Raw genomic sequence first — 24,107 nt, 5'->3', positions numbered from 1 at the left:
GTGTTTTATTGGACTGTGTGTGTTATAGAATTCATCTTACAATACTGATTCATTTTCCACTTTTAAAATGAAATTCAATAGCAACCTTCTATGAATATGTAGCATTAAGGGATTCAAATCAGATCCACGTACTTATCAAACAATAAACGGGTTATTTACGTATAGACAGTAAAACCTTAAAACAAGTTATAGATAGTAAAACCTCAAAACAAGAAACATAGATAGGGCTGCCAAGTCCCCCAGGAGGGTGGAGGTTCCCCCGCTAGAAGGGTCCCCAATACACCGGTCCAGAAAAGGCCGGCGGGGGGAACTCCACCCCCAATGGTAACATAGTTTCCAGGCTGCTTGCTAGAGCAGCAGCCAGCGACATGCCCAACGTGGTGACGTCACTTCTGGGTGACATGATCGTGGCACGGCAGGGACCAACTCTCTCCCGCTATTAGCGGTAAGTGACTTGGCAACCCTATATATAGATGAGTCCATACTGTAGTCCATATTGAGTTTCAGCAAGAAAGGTAGATTACAAAAAAAGTAAACTGGTAATTATGTGGATAACATCAATAACAATGAAAATTTGATGCTTTCACTGAGTGTCCAGTACTTTTAATTGAACTAGTTCAAGAGCCATTTGCACAGCTGCAGCTGCAGTTATTTTAGTAGCAAAATACCACTTTAAGAGATCTCTGAACCACAATCTCTCATTTATTTATTTATAGTCCACCTTTATCACTGAGACTCAAGGCAGATTACACAGTGTAGGTCAAATATAATCTACAGGATGGGACAAACAATAAGGTCTGGATTGGAGAAATCTGAAAATGGAGCTGAAACAAAGAATAACCATTAGCATGTCACGTTAAATGACACAGGATCATACTTACATCAACAGGTAGTACATAATATACACAAGCAATATAGTCCACAATCCCTATCCTTTTACCAACTTTACCAACTGCTAGGTTGGCAGGAGCTGGAACTAGAGACGGGAGCTCACTCCGTCATGCGGCAACCCGGGTCTTGAACTACTGAACTACCGACCTTCCACAGCCTGCAATTCAGTGTCTTAACCACTTGAGCCACCGCAGCTCCTTTATGAAATAAATCTTTATGAAACCTTTAATTAAAGTACAGCCTGTAGGTACCTGTGTAAAAAAATCTCTCCTGAATAATTAAGTTTTACATGGTTTGTGGAAAGCCAGGAGGGTGTGAGTGTTCTTGACCTCATCAGGGAGGCCATTCCATAAGGTGGATGCACAGAGTATTCTCAACAGAGAATACACAGGTACAGGCAGTTGTTGATTTTGCCCATTTGCAGGGAGGTACCTGAAGGAGATCCTGATTTGATGAGCGAAGCTGGCACAGCACAGCATAGGGATAGAAGCAGTCCTGCAGATACAAAGGACCAAGGCCACTAAGTCAATACCTTGAATTGAACCTAATAACTGATGGGCAGCTAATGGAGTGATTGCAGAATGGGAGTAACATGCATATTCTACATAGCTGCCAACAATAACCGAGCTGCTGTGTTCTGCACCAGCTGGAATCTCCAAGTTGACTTCAAGAGGAGACATATAAATGTAGTAGGGGGCCATCTTCTGGGGCCAACTTCTGGATTAAGGGGGCCATCTTCTGGGTTAGACTGCGTTTGAAAAAAGGGTGGATTAAGGGGGCCATCTTCTGGGTTAGATTAGGTAGGGGGCCATCCTCTGGGTTAGACTGCGTTTGAAGAAAGGTTTTTTGGGTTTTTTGCAGCTTGTTTCTCTAACACCAATGCTAGGTCCAGTATAAATGAACAACTTGTAACAGAGTAAGGAAACGTCAGCTAAACCCTGAAATAGAAAATAAAATGTCTTTCAAGACCTCTACCTCTACAACCTGCATCACTTCCATCTTGTCTGTGTTTGGTTTCAGCTGTCTTCTGGAAGATAATTCCCCCCCCTCACACTGTGAAGCATATTGCTCATTTGAAGGGACTGAGCACTTTGGAGTATTTTGGACTTTGTGAGTTTTTACAGGACTTATGTTAAATCATTTATGCCCTGATTATGAATTGTGTATTGTATGAATAATTTGCTTAGGATTTGGAAATTGTATAAATGGTTTATTTATTTGCCTATAAATGAATTATTAATAATTATTGTCTATTGATTTTTGAAATTGGCATTGATGCCACACACAGTTAATTTCTTTGTGGCCTATATTACAGACAGCATCCAGATCAGAGTGCATTTGTGTTTTTTTATCAGCAATAAGTTTTGCAAAGGCATCACAGCTAACTGACTGTTCCTGAGACAATAAAGGCTCAGATGAAGGAAACCAGAAATGTTGAAATACTTGAAACAATTGGGATGGCCACAAGTTAGGTCAGGGGTGGCCAAGCTGCATCTCAGGAGCTGCATGCAGCTCTTTCACACAGTCTAACTGAATGTAAATAAAAGGAAATTTGCATATTTTCCAATAAAAACGTTTGTGCAATATTTGTTCATGTCTTGCGGCTCTCAAACATCTGACGTTTATTCTGTGTGGCTGTTACGTTAAGCAAGTGTGGCCACCCCTGAGTTACATGATGTAATGGTCGCAGAGAAATAATATTTCTTTGTTGCTATTGCTGCTACTTCATAGGTCTGCCAACGGGCTCTTAAAATACTGCAACAGACATAAGTCAATAGTAATGTTTTTCAGTAGCTCTATTAGTCACATATAACCTTTAAAAGTAATATCACTGCACGCTATTATTCCTCCAGTGCCGGCTGGTTTCAGGCTAAAACTATCCCTCTAACTATTTAAGAGTATGTAGACAGAAAAAAGGGCTGAGCTCTTCAATTCAGAGTCTATGGCAGTTTGATGTTTTGTTCAGCCCACTACTTTTCAATTTCTTTTAAATGTCTCCAGAAACTTTTCCAGCAATTTTAAACTGGCAATGTAGCAAAAGCTATAATCAATTCTCCATCAAATTCTAAAGCAGGGATTTTTATTTTATTGATGCTCTAGGCAAGGGAAAAAGTAGCCCCCAAAGGAATTGAGAATATTCCCTACCCTAGATGGCTGCCTAACTCTGCCCATATAGTCAAACTGTCAGCCTTCTAAGAGGCATGTATTCACAACCAGATATCCTGGCATAAAAATTCCTGCATTCACGTCAATTTAAGATTTGTTTACACATTCAGTGGGTGAATCAGACATTGAAGAGAATGAAAGATAGCCAGTAACCCTTGGCACAACTAGGAGTTATTCCAGTTTAAGTGGTAAAGTAAGCCCTAACAGACTTGCAGTTTGTGGTGGACAGAGTTCATATTCCTACAGAGAAACACAGTGACCTGAAATTTTCTAAGGTACAGCAAGGAAGGATAGCTAGAACACTAGGAAACTCTTATTCATGTATAAGCTGTCTATACAGCAGTCACTGAATTCTTTGCTATGTAAAGCAAACCCCAAGAAAATGTTTTGTGATTTAATCCTAGATAATTATTAAGCGCCAAACAAAAAACACAACCTAGGTCTACACAAAAGAACTACACAAAATTTGTTTGGAAATAAAACTCATACATACATGAAATTGTTGTATTACGGTGATGTTTTCTGGATCTTCAGAATAATCCCTGACTCATCTAAGTATATTTGTAAGGAAATATTTTATTGATAGTCAATGACTGCATAAGTCGCCTGGTCTACTGAAGTTTTCTAGAGAAAAGATTGTTAGTAATGAATAATGGATTGCTGCAAGGAAAGTCTACTGAATATTAAGGGGAAATATTTATGGACAAACCCCCCTCTCCATAATAGTTGTGAAACATCAGTCTTGCTTTTATGCAACTAGGAGGATAATCTTATTACTGGATACTCAGCTATATCATATTAAAAAACTTCTGACCTCTTTTTACTCCCTGTCATGATATCAAGAGGTGTTAAACAAATGGCAAAACACAGTGTAAATTTTCAAAATCGCTTATATTATTATTTGGCTCCTATTTGTAGCAGATTGTCTCAGTAATTGACAGAGAGATGCTGCTGCATTTATCATTCAAAGGTGGAAACTATAGCAAGTAGAGATTACACATACTTTCAGACGCAGACTACCAAAATATTTTAGCTCGTTGATTTCAACTGGAATTATTTACAAGAAACAGGCCTAATTTCTCAGAAAGAGAACTGCATGTGGCACTATGCACCCCCACCCCACCAAGCTTCCTGGAGTCAGTCAGTCTGTCTCATCTGCAGTCATACAATAGACAGAGATCATGAACACAAACTGTTCTCTATACTGAAATGTCAGTACAGTTGGTCCCAGCCTTAAGGCTGCAGGCACGTCTGCTTTGCTGGAGACGCTAAAAAGGACTATTCTTAACCATTCTGGGCAGTGAAAAAATACAATAAAATGTATTTACATCATTATCTGTGGAACCAAAATTAATTTAGGATATAGTTTAGATTCTTATTATTGGCCATGTTGAGCATCCTCAAGCCAGTCATACACTCTCAGCTTAACCTATCTCACAGAGTTGTTGTGAGGATAAAATGAAGAAGGTGGAGAACATTGTAAGCCAATTTCGGTCTCCATTGGGTAAAAAAGTGAAGTATACGAGAAGTAAATTTTAAAAATGAAATAAATCGTTCAAACAACAATTTAACTTTGGATGACCTTAAAAAGTATATGATTTTTCATATTTGAATAAATTCCATATATTGAGATGGTAAAGCCGAGGACTTAACCACCTCAGAAATATTCCTGTGAAATTTGGGATGCAAATGTAATAAATCAATTTTGAATAGCCAAAAGGCAAACAAAATATTATTCACATGACCCTACAAAGTGAAACTGCTGTAACAGTTAACATGTGGATCAGTGACATGTGATAACACCATCTCTAATTAAGCTATTCATTACACAGGAATAGCATACACGTCGGCACTCAATAAATCTACTATACGCTGGTCACCACTTAAATTGAATATGTCTACTCATCCTTCAGATTCCTTACTGCAAGATTTTTAAACATCTATAAAGCCTTACTTGCCAAAAATATTTGTTAGTTGTTGTAGATTTTCCAGGCTGTATGGCCGTGGTCTTGGCATTGTAGTACCTGATGTTTTGCCAGCAGCTGTGACTGGCATCCTCAGAGGTGTAACACAGAAAGATGGAGTACTCTCTGTGTCAATGTGAGAAGAAAAATGGTAGGCAGGTAATTTATATCTACTCAGGAATGTGGGGTAGGGCTGAGTCATTATCTTGTAGGAGTTTCCCTGACTGTGACATGCTAATGGAGGAGCTTTCCTGAGGAGGTTCTTTTGCATATGGATGGGCTGTTGAAATTCTAATCTTATCTGTAGTGGTGTTGTAAGATGTAGAGCATTTTGTGTTTTTCAGGACAGGAAACTATGCCCTATTTATTTTTAAACTCTCTTCTTTCCAGTTGAAATTGTGTTTATGTTTATGAATTTCAATGGCTTCCCTGTGTAATCTGACATGGCAATTGGATGTGTCTTGGAATAAGATTTCAGTGTCTTGAAATAAGATACTGGGTCCTGTTTGAGTTAGGCTATGTTTAGCCACTGTTGATTTTTCAGGTTGGCCAAGTCTGCAGTGTCTTTCATGTTCTTTTATTCTTGTCTGGATGTATGCTGTGTGGTCCCGATATAAACCTGAAACTCGACAACATAAAAATATTTGTGTTTTTCCTTTTCTGTTTTGAATCCCTTTTTTTGCTGCACATATAACCAAATATTAAACAGGCTGTGGTCATTCTTTTATTACTTACCATTTTATGAACACTTTATGAAACTGGATTCCTTATAAAACAAGTTGGACACATTTCCAATAAACTAGACTCAACAGCAGAAGTTTTGCGGTGTTAGAATAAAAAGTAAAGGTAAAAATGTAGTAGAAGTGTTGATCTGAAAAAAGAAGCCTAAATGGTCCAGTGACAGTGACTAACCCCTTTATCTCACCTATGCCAACAACTTACTGATAGAATGGTGTACAAAATAATTCTGAATTAGATGTAGGAAATACTAACTTGACTGACATGGCTGGAAAGAATGTCTCATGCACAGAAGACAGAGAGATGTCAAGAAGTAAGACTAGAAAGCTCTTGAATTCCAATTAGCTACAACTGTTAAGTAGAGAGGATGCAGGTAGGACAAGAAGGAAGCTGGAGTAATGGATGTGAAAAGCTTTGTCCACCTCAACCTTTTTGCAGCACCAAATTATCACAGGGAAAAAAGATAACAGTGAAAGTTGTCATCATGTCAACTTAGGCTGGCAAATAAAACATCTATTCATTTCTATGCTTCAGAGTTCAAACAACTATGTGGGATTTCTGGGGAGTAGGTCTTGGAACTTTTGCCCAAGATAAAGTAATCTTCCATTTCAGAATCTCGATAGGCAAAGAGGTAAGTGTCATTGCTCCCTTTCCAATATTTATTGCAATACCACTGAAAAAGAACCCTTCTGTCAGATATTTTTGAGAATGAAATTGAGATTTTTGAGATATAAAGGCCTAAAGACATATCAGCAGGATTTTCTATTATTGTTACACATGTACCAATTCAGCAAAACCAAACCCTACAACAGGGGTGTCGAACTTATTTGTTATGAGGGCCAGATATGACATAAATGAGACCTTGCTGGGCCAGGCCATGTGTGTCATAAAATGTAATGCCAGGTAGCGGAGATATAGACTTTATAAAGGACACAAACATAATTAAAGATTTCTTTTACTTAAAATAAAAACATGCGTAAAACATTAGCACTCTTTCAATATTTTGTTTATTTAACAGTGTCTGAAACTGACACCTCTTGCTCTGAATTATCCTATCAAAATGTCTGTACTGTTGCAATCTTGAGCATGCTGTTCAAGTGTGTATCTGTAAGCCGCAAACCTACTTTTGATTTATTGATATTCACTACAGAAATCTCATACTCAGAGTTCTGAGCCTAGGACCCAGGGGAAAACATGAAATGGCTGGGCAATGTGAGTTTTTGTACATAAATTGCTTTGTGTGCTGGTCAAGAACATGAGAAGGCACCATGGCACAGACTGAGGGCTATGTGTTTGTCTACAAAACTAGTCTTCCTCAGTGGTCAGTATCAACAGACCATCCGGGAAGTCTAAGTTCAAAATCCCCAGAGGAAATGTGCTTGGTGAACTTGGCCTGGACACACACTCTCAGCTTAATCACCTCACTGGATGGTGAGGTGGATCATCTAAATAGTTGACATGGCTTTCCTACTGAGAAAGATTGGATCATGAGGGCATGAATACAGTAAAAAGGGGGAGGGAACCCAGTAGTACCCAGGAGAGCCACAGCATAGCAAGCCCAACAAAACACACATGCTGTAGCAAGCCACACAAAAGCTCATACTTTGGATAAAACTTTGTTGGTCTTAAAGGTTGTTTGTATTTCTCCCGTGCAATTGAGGCAGCCAAGTAAAGCATGCTCTCCCTCCTTCCCTCCCTCCCTTTGGGGAGGAGCCCCAGCCAACGGAGGAGAAGAAAGGCTTGCTTTTCTTTCCTGTGCGATTGAGACAGCCTGGCCAGGAAGCAAGCTCTGGCTCATCCTCTCCCTCTGCATGGGAGGAGGAAAGGGAGGAGCCTCAGTCAGAGCAGGGAACAGAAGCTTGCCTATCTATCTCTCCTGAGAGACTGAGAGAGTCTAGCAAAGCAAGCTATGACACAGCAGCAGAATTGGAAGAAGAAGGAGACAGCTAGTTCCACTGTGGGCCTGATAGAAGCCCTCTGGGGGCCTGATCCAGCCCATGGCCCACATGTTTGACACCCCTGCCCTACAGGGTCTACAAAGCCAAAGGTTTCTTATCTTTAAACACTAAAGACACAGTCTTACTTGCTCCAGAGTTAGCCATGCACTAATTGCCCTGGTAGAACTCCTGAGTGAGGATTTGAAGACTGCATCAAGTCACTCATAAACACAATACACTGCCAAATACTACCGTTCAAAGCAAGACAACTACACTTGCTACTGTACTGTTGAGCCACAACTTCGAACCACTTTTCCCCCATTTCATCCTCATGTAGTAGTCCTAGTCTAAATCACAAAATAATTTAAGAAGAAACCCCTAAAATTGTATTGGCAGGTTTGGGTGGGCATGGTATTGATTTCCAATTATCAAAAGGAATATTTTTTAATGTTTAAAATGATATCAGAAAACATTTTCTTGGCAAAACTCCTTTAACACATCCCATAAGCAAAGCTTTTTATAATCTGGCTGCACTTTGGATAGCTGTCTGCCGCCCCACCCTCACAAAAACATATGTGACAGTTTTGTATCCCAGTTGCTTGCTTTGTCGGTCACAAGTTGTACAAAACCTTCATACAATTTTTGCCTCATAATCATGCCTAATTTAATATGAAAATCAGAATTTTTGCTCAAACCCTTCAAAATACTCAGCAGGATTACTGTATAACCTTTGCCTATGCTTTCAAAAAGAGACAGTGCTGGGTGCCTCATCCCAGACCACTCCCATTGATTCAGCTAAGCCAAGATGGTAATAAAGTCAATGAACTGGAAAAAAGCCTCACTCACTATATTACCTTCCAGGCTATCAGGGGTAGCCTTGTAAGGATATCTTTAGCATTACACACATCCTCTATTTACCTCTGGTTTTCCTCATCTCTCAGCATAAGCAACAAGAAGTACAATATAATAAAGTTACCAATGCTCACCTGTAACTTGAAGCCATGTAGCTTTCATGCCCTACTTACTTCAGGAAGCCAACAACAAAGCACTTTTAAAACCAGGGTAAGAGCAGAAGCCTTCCTAGGAGTATATACAGACATATGAACAAACCAAAGCTTTACTTTTTCCTCCCCCACCTCACAGTCTGTCTTTTAAAGCCAAGAACAAAGAGACTGGTAGCTCTAATTAACTGTTGTTTCTGCTGGGTATTGCTTTCCATTTCACCGCTTGCTTGTGTTATTTCAAAACTGGTGTGCCAGTCATTTGCCAAATATGCTTCTCTGTAGCAGCTTTCTAGCCCCATCTCCTAGCATTAATGATATGGCTGATAATTTATCTCCAAATAGATCAAATCCTCAGTTTCATAAATACCTTAGATAAAAATACTCACAGCTACTAAACCTCACAACTCTCAATCAGCTGGCTTATACTCAAGTAACTGATTATTCAGAGATGCACTGATGAATCTTCTTCACTGGACACTGTTTCATTTTGAAGTTATGTCCAATGATATCCAAACCTGAAAACTATGTATATGGTGTGATGGCTTTTTATATCCAAGTCACACACAATCACAGTGCAAACTTACATTGACTTTTCAGTAGCAGATCAAACTAGAGGGAAAACTTTCCCAGCTAGAATAAGCATTGAGAAGTAGAGAAAGCTGCTATTCTTCCTTAATAGATTTCAAAGATACACTCATAGAAACAGGTATCAAAGATGGCCATAATCTGCAAACAAAGCAAAGGCAGTATACCATTTCACTTGGAGATATCGTCAGACCATCTGGCTCTATGAAGTACTAAGGAATCACGTGGTAACATGAATCTAGACTTCAAAGGATCACATGTTTGAATGGTCTTCTCGTGTATAAATCTCCCTGCACAGACTTAAAATACTAGCTTTCTATGTCTGTAGAGTGCAGTGCAATCAAAATGATACAGTTCAGGAAAGATGCTATCACATGTTTATTTCTGCAATTTTAAATGACTCTCTGGAATGTACTAATCTATGAGGTCCCTAAGCTTCCCCTACCCCCCCAAAATTTTTTTCAAGCCTATCCCTACCATTAAGAAAACTGAGGCAACCACCTCAAGTGGCATATTATGGGCTCCATTATAGAACAGCAAATACCAGAGTACTGAATTATTATATTTTTACCACATAGAGGCACAGCTTTGATATTTTTGGCCTCAAACACTAACATGTCTTGCTCAGGACCAGGCAAAGAAATATTTAGTTGCAGCTCTGCAACTTTATCAGATATGTTTAACTAAATTCCCCACAGAATGCCCTCTAGCTAAGGCTCCATAGCTGCAAACAGAATTTGCCAGTACTTGCTTTGGGCCTTTATTTATAAACCATTTTTATCTTTCGGAAAGCTGTCTTTGTGGTACAAAGAATGCTTACACAGAAATCTGACTAATTAATCAAGTTCACTAGATTGAACTGGGGGATGGGGGAGAAAATGACACCATCCAAAGAGATATTCAGCTAAATATTTTTCAACTTAACAGCTACGTGAGGAAATCAAGCTTGACTTTTAAAAAATCTAAAAATAGTTCTAAAGAAGATTCCTGATGTGTGGTGAACAAGAAAAAAAACCAAATGAAAATACTGTCTACACTCCATCTAGGTCATTGGGATTGCACAACTTTCTGTTTTAGAAGAACACAGGACATTTGTAGGCTGAAAATAAGGAGAAGATATGAAACACAGCTTGGAAGCCCAAAATGTGTTGACCGCTCCTCCTTTCCCTTTGCTCCCAAAGAAAACACTATGTAGGACAGTTAAACTGTTTTAAATGAACCCACCAAATAAACCATTTGGGATGAGGGAAATATCTCCACAGCCTGTAAGCCAATGGACTAGGGAAAAATAAAACAGGTTTATCTTCTGTTTTGAAAGCAATGTCATAAAAATACTAGAATTTCCCTCCTGAACACTGGTTTAAGACCTTTAGAAGGTAGGGAGAACTTCAGTGCAGTTTGTACTCATTTCCCTGCCCACAACAATGTGAAGGAATTGCCTCCATACAGCAACTACTAAGGAGTATGCAGGAAGAATGGCCCTGTCACATAGCAATTTCAAGTTAAATAAGACTGTACCTTTTGAGTCCAAGGTGGAAGGTTATGTTCCTAGACCACCATCACCTACTAAAATAAGTGTTAATCCCAGCTGACTGGCAAGGAAACCCAATGAAGAAGAAGAGAAGAGATTGGATTTATACCCCGCCCTTCTCTCAGAGTCTCAGAGCGGCTTACAAACTCCTTTCCCTTCCCCTCCCCACAACAGACACCCTGTGAGGTAAGTGAGGCTGAGAGAACTCTGACACAAACTGCTCTTTTTCAAGGACAGCTGAGCCAGAGCTTGTGACTGACCCAAGGTCACATCAGCAGATGCAAGTGGAGGAGTGGGGAATCAAACCCGGTTCTCCCAGATTAGAGTCCGCACACTTAACCACTACACCAAACTGGAGACAGCACACTGACTTTCAGAGGTACATGATATGGAAAGGCTATAAGATTTTTTTAAAGCCCAAAGTGAAGGCCCCATTAATTTTTAAATTTTCCTTCCTCAAGGATTTGCCAACATATATACACTACCTAGGTGCAACCCATAATGTTCCATTGTTGTCAGCTCTCCTGAATTTGATTCAATATTACTCCTAAAAGCCTAAACACTAACATTTCTACTGGCCTGTCAGAAAGTGCTAGCTTTTGAAGAACTTATGAGGTGATGCTATATTTGGTCCACATGTCTTGAAGTTTATAAGAAATTCAAATATAGAAGTTTACTCTCATCACTCCAGCTGAAATACCAAGTGGTTACAATAGAACACAGCTACACAAAATACTTAACAGGTGTGAGTACAAATCTTTTAATTTAGTTTAATTTAATTTAGTTATGTCGGTCTGTAATAGAACAGCTATTTCCATACCTGAAAAAAACAAGCACAGTATTATATAATAGTATTAAGGCACAATAGTGCATATTATTAGCAGTTTTCCATGGCTTCATAAAATATAACTTGTTAAAATGGCCTTCAAGGAGAAGAACCACCAGATATAAATTCTACTGCAGCAGTGAGTGTAGCCAATTTTTCCTTCAAATAAAAGGCACAACATGTCTGTTGTCCTTCTCTCCTTAGCAAATGTGTTTTACATTAAGGTGGCCTTAATCTTTCAATGTGCAGGAGGGAAATGGCCTCTGGCAATGAAGCACACCCATTAAATGATATAATTCGATGTACATTTTAGGCTACTTCAAACACATAGCCGTGCTGCTTTGTATTTTCCTAATTTAGAAATGGCCACCTCAGATTTGTGTAAAAAACTAGACATAAATGTCATGAAATGTCTTTCAATAGTTCTCCCAAAGGTGCCCTGACCTGCATAGCCCAGATAAACCCAATCTTATCAGATCTCGGAAGCTAAGCAGGGCAGACCCTGGCAAGTTCTTGTAAGGGTATCCTCCAAGGAACACCAGGGTCGGGACGCAGAGACAGGTAATATCAAAGCCACCTCTATGAAAAATCCTAACCCCACTAGGTTTCACCAGAAGTCATCATGACTTCCAGGCTCGCAAGTGAGCACACACACGAGTACACACACACACAATGTAAAAAAGATGTCCAGATGCCATCATAGTAAACAAAATATCCTGCTGATTATGGTATTAATAATATATGCACAAAATCTGACTATAACACTTGATTTCTTAAGAATGCTTAGATGGCAACATTGGGAAAGTACTTTTAAAGCAAGAGATAAGCTGATACAGACATATCAGATAAACTGGTATTCAGACATGTCAAAATTATGGTTAAAGGAGATTACCTATGGTTTGGTGTGATGTCTGAATTAACCACAGATGGCAATTGCCCAGCAAACTGAATCACGTGGTTTAAAAATTAATTTGTAAACTATAGTTTGTGCTAATTATAACTGGGCATAATTTGTGAATAGACAACCCATGGGGTACTGCCATTAATCTGCCTTCGTTGGTTGCTGTGCCTTGAAGACAGGAACAAACATTTTAAGCTGAACTCTGAGATAGAAAAATGAAATCAGGTATGCATCTAAATCTTGGTTAGCTTGTTGTATGTTTAGAAGCACAAACCACTAGTTTGATATGTTGTTTGATCTGATAATTCCAAGGGGTATCCATGTTAGTCTATTGTAGCAAAACAAAACAAAAGTTCAGTGGCACCTTAAAGACTAACACATTTATTCCATTATGAGCTTTTGTGAGACAGAGCTCACTTCTTCTTCAGTTGCAGTGAGCTCTGTCTTCTTCAGTGAGCTCTGTCTCGCAAAAGCTCATACCTGAATAGATGTGTTAGTCCTTAAAGGGTTACTGGACTTCTGTCTGAATTGAGACATTTAAAAGCATACTCAAATGAATTCAGAAACATAATGTATTACAAATCCCGAGAATCCATTCCTTATTAAACACTTCATGCATGCAAACACAATTCTGAACTTGTAATTCAGACACTGTAAGCTTTTCTTACTAGACCTTCTAAACAGCTTTTAATATTTTTAAATAATAATCCAATAACTAGCCACTAATACATATTGCAAATTTACGCTGGTTACTGAAGCATACAAGAGAATTTAAGAAGAAAATCATCTTGTGTTACATAGATTACAGCAAAGTTTTTGACTGCATGGATAATGAATAGCTACAATTGGTTTTAAAGGAAATGGGTGTGCCACAACATCTGATTGTTTTAATGTGCAACCTGTACTCTGCACAAGAGGACACTGTTATGACAGAATATAGAGAAACAAAATGGTCTCCAATTGGCAAAGGTGTCAGACAAAGGTGTATTTTATCCCCCTCTCTCCTCAATCTATATGCAGAACACATCATAAGGAAAGCTGGATTAGATTTAGATGAAGGTTGAGTGAAAACTGGTGGAAGGAACATTAACAATGAGTTATGCAGATGTGATATACAAAACCAACTGTTTGAGCACAGGAAGAAAAATGACCAAGTGAAGTACAATTAGCAGATCTATATGAATGTATCCAAAACCAGTCTATCATCTACAGCAGTTTATCTTTGTTGTTTCCTTCTCTTGGCTTCTCTAGTTAACAGAAGGCTGCAGTCTCCTCAGACTTTCCCCACCATTCCATACTCAATGAGTGATATCTTCAAGTGCATTGTTTAAAGTATGATAACTGGGGGGGGGGCTTCACACTCAAATGCATCAATGACTGTTTTGATTTCATGCTGTCTTACACAGGTTAGTAATGGCAAGAATCATTCATCCAGTAAAGGAAATGTGATTATGTTGTTATAATTGTAAAAATAATTGTTCATGATGGAAGAGTTAAGTCAGGGAGCACATAAAAGGACTCTTCAAAGTTACTTCAAGGGTTCAGTAGTCCCTCTTTAAAGACAAAAGGGCCAGTTTCGTGACTAAGAAGCTCATCTTTCAACTGATTAAATGCACCAAATAATTTTAGCTACATCTGTAATGGGCTCAGTCAACCTTAAACACGGCTGTATTTTGTTTAATACTAGTGTCTATTTTTCCATCTCCTTTCTTACCATCCCAACTTGTTCACCTATAGCTCCTCCCTCTTTACAGCAGATATTATGCATATTTATAAGGTCAACTTATAGCTCTTTAATGCTTGGTGAACAGGACAACACCTCATGACATTAAATACTGGAAATTTGTTTGGAAAGAAATTGCTTAACCTTTGTGTCCCTTTCCATTCATGAAATCCCTCCTATTTACAGCTTTCAGGCAACAAAATGGCAAGTAATGTGGTCTTTATACCAAAATAAGATACCTATTCCTACACAATGTTGCTCCAGATTGGTGTGCAAAATGCTTCTCCCTTCTAACTGGTCTGTTAATGCAGACATCACAGTCACTGTAAGTAAACTGCAATTTAAAAACTGTTAACTTTAAATTGCAACTAATGTGAATGCAAACTAGCAAGCCCAATGTTGTCACTGAAGCATTTGGACATTCCCAGTTCATTTTCTAGCAGAGACAAGGAAGAGACAGAAAGCCACAGTATACTGACTTATCACATGTGACTTCTGTTGACTCCAGAATTTGATGGAATGCTGGTTGCATTCAATTAGTATTTGCTAAATTAATTATAGTATATTATCAAAAACAGGTATTAATCTTAATTGTCCAAAAAGTGGAGTGACACTGTAAGACTCAAACTAGTTTATTATGATGCACATTAAGGTAATACTCTGCTTCAGCTGATGAAACTGAACCCCCACCTTGGAAATAGAACACCATTTAGTATACATGCTAAATCAATTATATTCTAGTGGACTACATTTTAATGTTAGCAAACTGACTATGAATAACACATCATGTATGTTTTATCACAATACTAAAACTAAAGTAAAATTATCAGTCCCTCAATTGATTAAAACTATACCACTCATTGTCCATCTCCCTCTACCACTACCTGCAGACTTTTATGAAATGCCCATGCTAAGACAATACAACCCAGAAGCTGGCAGTCATACTATTAGCAAGAATTTGGCTACAGAACCAAGAATGATTCATCAGACTTTCTAAAAGTATGGTTAAAAACTGCAAAGTAACATATTGCCTATTTAATTGTTCCAAAACAATAGTTTTTAAAGAAATCCTAAGAACCTTTCCCTAAAACAACAAAAAATTACGGTAGTTCTGATAATATTTATATATTGATTATTTACTATTAAATGGTTTAAGAAGCATTTTCTTTGTAGCTATTGAGCCCATAAACCAAGACAGTTATGAACCAGTATCTAACAACAGACTAATTCACACGACACTTAAACCCCTTGGATTTAAACTGCTTCCCCTAAGTATACTTACTTGGAAGGAAGTTACATTGTAATGAACTACTTCCCCATAAATGTGTCTAGGAGGAGCAACTAGTACCACCAATTTCACATTAAGCCACCTTAAATACAAGGATTTCCAACTATTCATGGACAGGGAGGCATACAACACAATTCAACACATATGTACCAATATTATTCTTTGGAACAAGAAACTGTGCTAAACCAAGGAACAAAATCATAGAACAATGCATACATCCTTGCACAAAACCCTTCTTCATTTTAGGTGAGCAATCTGCCAACCACTGATTTCATTCAAAACCATTATTTTATAGAAGTTGCACAGAAGCAGCAATGGATTGTCCTGCAACTACAGAATTCCTTGAAGCTATTCATGTACCCATAAATAAATAATGTCTGTTCATCGTGCAAACTGGAACATAGCTTTTTTGCTACATTTTCTATTTGGGAGGAGGGAAGGCTTAAAAAAACAACAACAATAGCCAAGCTTATTATTCAGAAACTTTTTAAACAGGGTGAATAAAGAGATGCTAGCCTGATTCTACAAAAACCTTTCTAAAATTCTCCACTCCCCAAGTTGAAACAATAAGTACAAATGCTATTGAGCCAACAGAGTCCTGAGAACCAAATGTTTCTTCAAAAAGAAAAAAATACATAAAGTAGAGATTCTATGCTGAGATCATGATTCCACATCATTTAAAAGCATTCTTTTCAACTTGTTGATATTTTATAGACGCCCACCAGGAGCCCATACCTTTTGGAACACGTCTTCCTTGCGTCGCCTTTTCTTTTTGCTTCTTTTTCTGGCTCTCTGATTTACTTGAATCCATTTTGGGACCTACAAGTCAAAACCATAGGGCTTTTTAAAGAAGATACAACCTGTGTGCAACTACTCAGCATGAGTAAGAAACTATAAACAGGCTCAAGACACATTTTTCCACTACTGCATTGGAAAAGGAAAAGGAAAAAGGCGGAGGGGATATACTTGTCCAGTTTACAATACTGTGCACTTGGGAAATCTTCAGCTATTTGTCCATGGTCAAAAGAGGAATGATGTTTGTTTCATCTTGCGTAATAAAAATTTTTGGTTGCCCATTTGTAAAGCAAACCTAGACCACAGTGCCAGTTGTGAAACATAAAGAGTCCTGGAAATACTGAGAGCTTGCAAAGTACAGCTGTGTATCCACACCATCCTAAAATGCATGATTGAAACTTTAACAGGACTTTCTTCCAAGTAGTGTCTTCTGAAGAAGGTGCAACAACTTTGCAACAGATTTTACTGCCTATTCTTCCTGTTTTTAGCTTCAACTACCAGTTTTATCCATCCAGTTTATATTAAGTGCTCATAATAAATGTAAAAAAACATAAGATCTCACAGCACATCAGCATTCATCTTTTAGCAACATTATTATTATTTAAAGGGAACTTTGAAGGGCACACAGTTGCAGCACTGAGAAGGAAACAAAACATCCCCGTAATTGGCAACTACAAGATAAAGCATTACCTCCTCATTCACTTGCTGGGCTAGTCGACACTCTTGCCACGCCTGACTTTCTTCCAGCAAAGGCTAGATGGGGGAAGACAAATAAAGTACATGTTTACTGAGGATGAAGGTTGGGCGATGAAATGTACTTTCTCCTTGCCCCGGCCTCGAAAATTGGACGCTCCGACTCCCTGGGATATATTCCAGATCTGATGCAAAACTTCCACCTCTGCGCAGCAAACCTCGGATTAGTCTCTCTCGGCTAGAATCTGACAAAAGTCCCAGCCCGTTTCGTGTGTTCTTTCCTTCTTTCTTTTCAATATTACAGAAAGGGAACGAAAGACGAGGGTATGCAAGTAAACACTATTTTGAATCTGCAATGAAAAGGTCCCCGATCCCGCGAGCGACTCCCCTAAGCGGCGCGTGGTTCTTTTATTTCCTTTTGTACACGCGGCTGGGATTTGTATTTGCGCTGGATGCAGCAGCCCTAGCAGCATTGGCCGAGGCTTGCTTGTTATTGTTTCAGGAGCGATACTGACGCCCTTTCTGGACGCATCCACAGGCTGCAGAGAGCGAGTGCCGCCCCGCCGCACAAGTGACCTCCGAAAGAAACGCAACACCTAAGAGAGGAGGGAACCCCCACCCCCCCCCCCCCCCAATGTTCCAGCCTCCGAGATCGGAGGAGAGGAGGAGCTCGCCTTAAGGGGACACAGACCGATCGGCTTTGTTCGCCCATCGCCCAAAGGTACAGGGGGCTGCTCTTGAACCGCTTGCTTGGCAGTCAAGGCTAACGTCACGATTTAAATATTACAACGTCTGTCTCCCTCCCCTCCGTTTGAGACTACTTCACTTGCCGAGAACGCCCAGCCCGCCTCCCCCTTTCCCCCTCGAAGTTTCCCTAGAAGTGCACATTCCAACCTCAGGTTGCCAGGTCTGACTTGCACAGGAGAAGGACCGAAAAGATTCACGGGAAGCAGCGCGCGATGCGCTTGAGCCATGCAGAGACGAAGCTCAGTCCCTGATCAAGCCTGCCTTCACCAGCTAACCTGGCATAGCGTTCTCTCTCCGTTTCCCAGCTACAACGCCCCAGTACGAAGTCTCTCGATTTTGAATGGGGCGAGCCCAATATGCTCATGTTTTTGTATCGTCAGATATTCTATATGGTAATAGTTTATTCAGATCGTCCACATAACAATTAGAAATAAAGACTAGGAAAAGAGGAGAGATTTCAGAAAACCACAACAGTTACTTCCTATTATATCCCATTATGTATTGTATTCCAAAGCACTGCCCTTCATCTTCTCCCATCACTCACATATCATAAAGGCCTATGTTACTATTCCCAGTAGAAGCATTTTAAAGTAAACCTCCTAATGGAATTATTGCTGGAACTACGTTACAACACAAATAAGAATTTAAAACTTTTTTTCCAATAGCTTCTTGACCTCTGTGGAATCCAAAACTGTATCAGACAAATTCCCATGGAGATTCTGAAGTGCATCTTAAAAGCAAGCATTAAGTTTGCTTTTTGCAACTGGAATCCTGCCATTTCTATTAGTCATGGGCATACCACAGCTGACTCCAGTTCTGCAAAGATTGTGCTTCACTTTAAAGCTGCAGAATCCTGTGCACACAGGAGTGGATTTCACTGAACCCAATGAAATTTAAATGAAGTACAATGCATAATAACCAGGGATCCTGCAGGAGGGGCTAAGCACATGCTGATGACTTTGGGGCCGACTTTAAATAATAGAAATTCATAGACAATATGACAACATTTTAAACTTGACATTTAGGGCAATATTTTCTAATTGTTCTCAAAACAAATATCGCTCCAGAATAATTATACTTGGCAAACTTAAAGGTTTTCTGATGTTTGGGGGTAAGTATACATGCCTGCTATCAGAAAAACTTCATTAATGTATTTATGAATTTTCTGAAAGGTCAAAAGAGAAGTCTATGCTTCTGAAAAGTAAAAAAGAAAAATATATCAAAGGAAATGTTCCTCCACATTGCATTACAGACATATACAAACAGATGTCACAACATAAATGTATGTGAAATGAGTGCTCACTAAATCTTGAACAACTCTTTAACTTTACTGCTTTTATTTTCAAAAAGGACAGTGGCCTGCCCTTTTCTTTATTACCACAATAACCTTCTTTCAAGATCAAAAGCTTTAGATCAAAGCCAAGATCAAACCCCTTGCTTTAAATAGAAGCAACACTGCCATGAAGTATTACACAAAGAAGTAATCTTAATATAGTAGAAAATCTTATCCCAATCTTTTATTTTACATGTATTTACATTCATGTAGTAACTGAGAAAGCTGCTACTTGTTAACCATTATGTTCTTCAACAGGCAAAAGCTAGCTGAGAAAAGTCAATCATCAAATGTAAAGAAAAGGGGATTGTTAGGCACCTAGTAGAGGGATGATCAAACTTTACACCAAAGAGTGATTTTTTTCAGTTGTCACTGTTTGTCATTTGCCTAATGCATAAGGGCATTTGTCAGGGCATGACAGCCATTTGGTTCTGTAGCTGAAATACTTTCAGTGAGCTCCTTTTAAAAAAGATTTATCAAATGTGAGATTCCCCCACATTTTCACCTGAGATAGGACAGATTTGTTTTTACCTAGCTTTTCCTCCAAGCAACATATACGCTTGTCGAAGGCTTTCACGGCCGGAGTTCATTAGGTGCTGTAGATTTTCCAGGATGTGTGGCCATGGTCTTCGCATTGTAGAACCTGATGTTTCGCCAGTAACTGTGACTGGCATCCTCAGAGATATAACACAGAAAGATGGAGTACTCTCTGTGTCAAGGTGAGAAGAAAATGGTAGGCAGTAAATTTATATGTACTCCAGAAGCTGAGACAATGACTCAGCCCTACCCACCTTCTGGAGTAGATATAAATTTACTGCCTACTATTTTCTTCTCACCTTGACACAGAGAGTACTCCATCTTTCTGTGTTATATCTCTGAGGATGCCAGTCACAGTTACTGGCAAAACGTCAGGTTCTACAATGCCAAGACCACAGTGACACATCCTGGAAAATCTACAGCAACTAACATATACGCTTCTTCGTTTAATCTTACAACTCTGTGAGGCAGGTTAGTATGATCAAGGGCGTACATACCAATTTCCGGGGGGGAGGGCTGGGGCTGGGTTAACCTGGGTATTCTCCAGAGCTCCCCTGCCCCCCCAAAGCAATCCCTGCCAGCCCCACTCAAGCTGGCCCTCTCCCCACCACAAAAGCAGTCCCTGCCAGACTGCCAGCCTCTCTGCCACTCCCTGCCCTGAAAGCATTCCTTGCCAGCCTGCTTGCCTCACCCCTCCCCTGCCTGAAAAGCAGCCCCTGCCACCCCCCACCAAAGCGCCCAAGCCGCTCATGCCCTGAGTGCCCTCGGCCCCCTCCCATCCAACCCAAAGCAAGCCCCTGCCCCCTACAACCCACCAACTTACCCTTCTGGCTGGTGGCAGCGGCAAGCAGAGGCAACACATGCTGCTTCCCTCTCTTCCTGGCCCAACTGATGGCTGCTGGGGGCGGGGCTTAGGCAACTGTCTGCCCATCCACCCAGCAAATTGGTTAAAAAAAGCTTTTTAAAAGTTTTTAAAAACCCTTTCCGCTTTCAAAGTGGGGAGGGGGACGTGGGTTTTTTTTGCAAGCATCACAAGTATTGCCTGCACTGGTTGCCTTGGGGGAGGCTCAGTTCCCCTGGAAAATTTCAGGGAGACGCTAGCCCCCGAGGTCCCCCCCTAGTCTACACCTATGAGTATGAGAAGGACTGTGACTGACTCAAGCCCATCATGGCTAAGCAGGGATTTGAATTCAGAAATCAGTCCCAGTCTATGATCACCTATAGCACCCTGGCTTTGTTGTGTGTCAGTTCACACATTCACATTCACCCCAAGGAGTATGGCACCAACTATTAGTGACTTACATGTGGGAATTATCACAGAGCAACCATCACAGACAGAACTTTCATATCACCTCCCATAATTTCCAATCCAGTATTTTCCAACAGAGGCAGCTGTACACACAGTTTATGAACCATCAAATTGTTGAGCAAGTGACTTCAAAATGACATATATGCATATATCCACTGGCCACTAAAGGTAAAGGTTTCCCTTGTTTGAAAGCCAGTCGAATCCAACTCTAGGGGGCGGTGCTCATCTCTGTTTCCAAGCTGAAGAGCCAGTGCTGTCCAAAGACTTCTCAGTGGTCATGTGGCCGGCATGACTAAACACCAAGGCACACGTAACACTGTTACCTTCCCACCGAAGCGGTACCTATTTATCTACTTGCAATTTCTTGTTTTCGAACTGCTAGGTTGGAAAGAGCTGGGGCCAGAGACGGGAGCTCACTCCATCACGCAGCACTAGGGTCTCAAACTACCGAACTACAGACCTTCCAGTCTGCAGCTCAGTGTCTTAAGCTCTGAGCCACCGTGGCCACTACCTCATGTGAATCTCACCTCTTGGTGATTCAAATTTTTACAAAACACAGCCTAGGAAAATTTATAATCCAAACCCGTCTAAACTAATATTAATAGTCAACTAAATTTTCAATTGTTTACAGATTATACAGTGATTAGGAAATGTTTTTGGCACCAAGGACAACACTGGGCACACAATGAGCTGAACCACACTAATTTATATTCCCGCTACACAGAGGGCTTGACGCTGAAGACCCAGATTTAGATCTGCTTCTCAGCACTATCCACTGAGTGTACTGGACTGTATGGGGGGAAGCTGTCCCCCAAGTCAGTTGAAAACTACTTTTCTGTAATAAGCTCTTGCAAGGCTGTGATGCAAGGCTCAGGTGACCAGGCTCTGCGCTTGTTCTTGGGGGGGGGGGATTTAAATGCCTTGCAGCTATAAGGTGGTTTCTTAACAGAACATGGTTCTAAGCAGCTTGGGTAACCAAAGCGACTTGCCCAAAGTTACCTAGTGAATTTAGTAGATGAGCAGGGATTGGGGAGGGGCAGTGGCTCAGTGGAAGAGCTTCTGCTTTGCATACAAAAATTCCCAGGTTCAATCACACAAAGTATGTGACCCCAATACTCCAGCAATCACACTGGCTACCTATCTGCGCCTGAGCCGAGTTGAAGGTGTTGGTTTTGTCCTATAAAGCCCTACATGACTTGGGACTGGGGTATCTGAAGGACTGTCTTTTCCCATATGTTCCCGCTAATAATTTTTTTAAATAAATAAATATTCAGTTAGAAAGGACACAACAGTAGGTGACATGAAAGACATGAAAGACCTCTACCTTAGGTCCCAGAAAACTGCTACTTGTCTGACCTTGATGGACTAATGGTCTGATTCAGTTTAAGGCAGTTTCACATGTGTTCATGTGTGATTAAAACTGGTTTATCCAAATTCAAACCAAATATTTAGGCACAAGGTACTAAAACATGCAAATAAGTGGTTTAGGCTCATGTTATGTAAAACAATTTGCAGAGCACTACAGAAACAACAATATAGAGTGCTATGGAAGTGAAAGTGCTATGGAAATGATAACATGGACACATTCTAGTGTTAACTATTATGCAGTGCAATCCCAAGAAAAGTTACACTTTTCTAAGTCCATTGACTTTAGGACTGCAGTATTAGGCACTGGTCAAAGTATGACGCTGACAGGATCCTCAGCCAGCACATTATGACCTTACAACCTGACCCTGAGGTTTAAAACAGATAGCCGCCTTTTTCAGAGCAACTGTCTTACTCGTCCAGCTCTGATCCTCCAATAGTGGAATGGCTGGTGCACAATAACTGGATGCATGCATGAACTACTGCAGCAAGAAAAGCTGTGCAAGATGGAAAAGTTTGCATGTTGCTTTACAAAAAAGAGACAGCCCAGGTAAAAATGTCTAGCTAGACAGAGCAGGACAACCAGCTTTCTGCTTCCAAAAACGCCAGCCAGATATCTCTAGTAAGATCAGAAGTTTAGACTGAAGAGTGCCAGTGGATGTGTCATCACATAAAACAGGAAAATACTCCACCTCTGAAATTTACTGCCAGTATCTGTCTCACAAAAATTTCCAGGAATCCAAAAGAGGTGAAAAGAACAGCAAATCAGTGTATGTACATATTTTAGTTCACCATTAAACCAGAAGAGAAGAAAAAATTATTAGTTTCTGTTATGTGCTGAACTGTATCAGAAACCATACATTTAAAACACCAACAAAGTCTGGCTGTGTACATATTTTCTCTTGTCTTCTGGAATCTGAGCCTGTGGTATATAAGGTTTTTCACTTTTCAAGCATGGAACTTGAAGTCAAGATATTTAGGATACAATTCACAAAAAATGATTTTTTACTATCTACTACAATAGTTCTTGCCAGGCTTTACGTTTATCAGCACATGTGTTGGACCCCCAGACAGCTGGTCTTCTGAAAAGTTATGGCATATGTCAGCTAAAATTGTCAAAAGCTTTCATCCACAACCATGCCAGTTAAAACGTCTTGGTTATTTAAATGAAATCTGAGCTTTTCACTTTAAAAGCCCCTTTCATAGCAGCACATTCTCTCACAGATCTTTAATGCAGTTCAATGTATATCCAAAAGCAGACTTGGGGCCTTTTTCAGGGTGGAAATACACATTATGTGTAGTTCCATGATCCTTTTCCCCAAGGGCAGGTAAAGCAGCTGTGGTGGCTTCAGACTGAGAGGAGACTGTGTGTGTGTGTGTGTGTGTGTGTGTGTGTGAGAGAGAGAGAGAGAGAGAGAGAGAGAGAGAGAGAGAGAGAGAGATCTTTAACCTTTTCTTTCCCAGCCATTTGCCTACTGCTCCTTTTTTTGCCTAAGGAGAAATAATCTTGAGGGGTTGATTTTTACCTTGGAAAAGAAGAATAACTATCACTCCCATTAGTTCTCCTTTCAATCTGAAATTACCTGTAACTTCACTAACTGATAACAGAAGCCCTTGAGAAAAGAGACATGGAATAGCACAAAACAAGAACTTCAAATCCACATACATTGTGCAGGAGAGATCTACTGTGAGCAACAGTCTATTGTGCAGCCTCTTCTTGAACACAGATCTTTCCTGCAACATTTGTGTGGATTTTACCTTTACGATGGCAACA

The 24,107-nt window shown here is 39.9% G+C and overlaps 1 protein-coding gene across 1 annotated transcript in view; it reads right to left on the bottom strand.

Moving 5' to 3' along the window:
• Positions 1-24,107, bottom strand: part of LOC107111663 (chromosome unknown open reading frame, human C9orf3) — a 317,713-nt gene that overhangs the window by 134,627 nt on the left and 158,979 nt on the right. The window contains exons 9-10 of the mRNA XM_015412670.1: positions 17,040-17,102; positions 16,290-16,373 (exon numbers count right to left, since the gene is read on the bottom strand). Of these exons, the coding sequence (XP_015268156.1) occupies positions 16,290-16,373; positions 17,040-17,102 (147 nt within the window). The remainder of the gene's footprint in view (positions 1-16,289; positions 16,374-17,039; positions 17,103-24,107) is intronic.

The sequence above is a fragment of the Gekko japonicus genome, unplaced genomic scaffold, assembly GCF_001447785.1.
Source record: "Gekko japonicus isolate JY-2015 unplaced genomic scaffold, Gekko_japonicus_V1.1 scaffold355, whole genome shotgun sequence".
Lineage (NCBI taxonomy): Eukaryota > Metazoa > Chordata > Lepidosauria > Squamata > Gekkonidae > Gekko > Gekko japonicus.
Note: the sequence above shows the minus strand (reverse complement) of the source record. Positions and strands in the feature narration are given on the sequence as shown.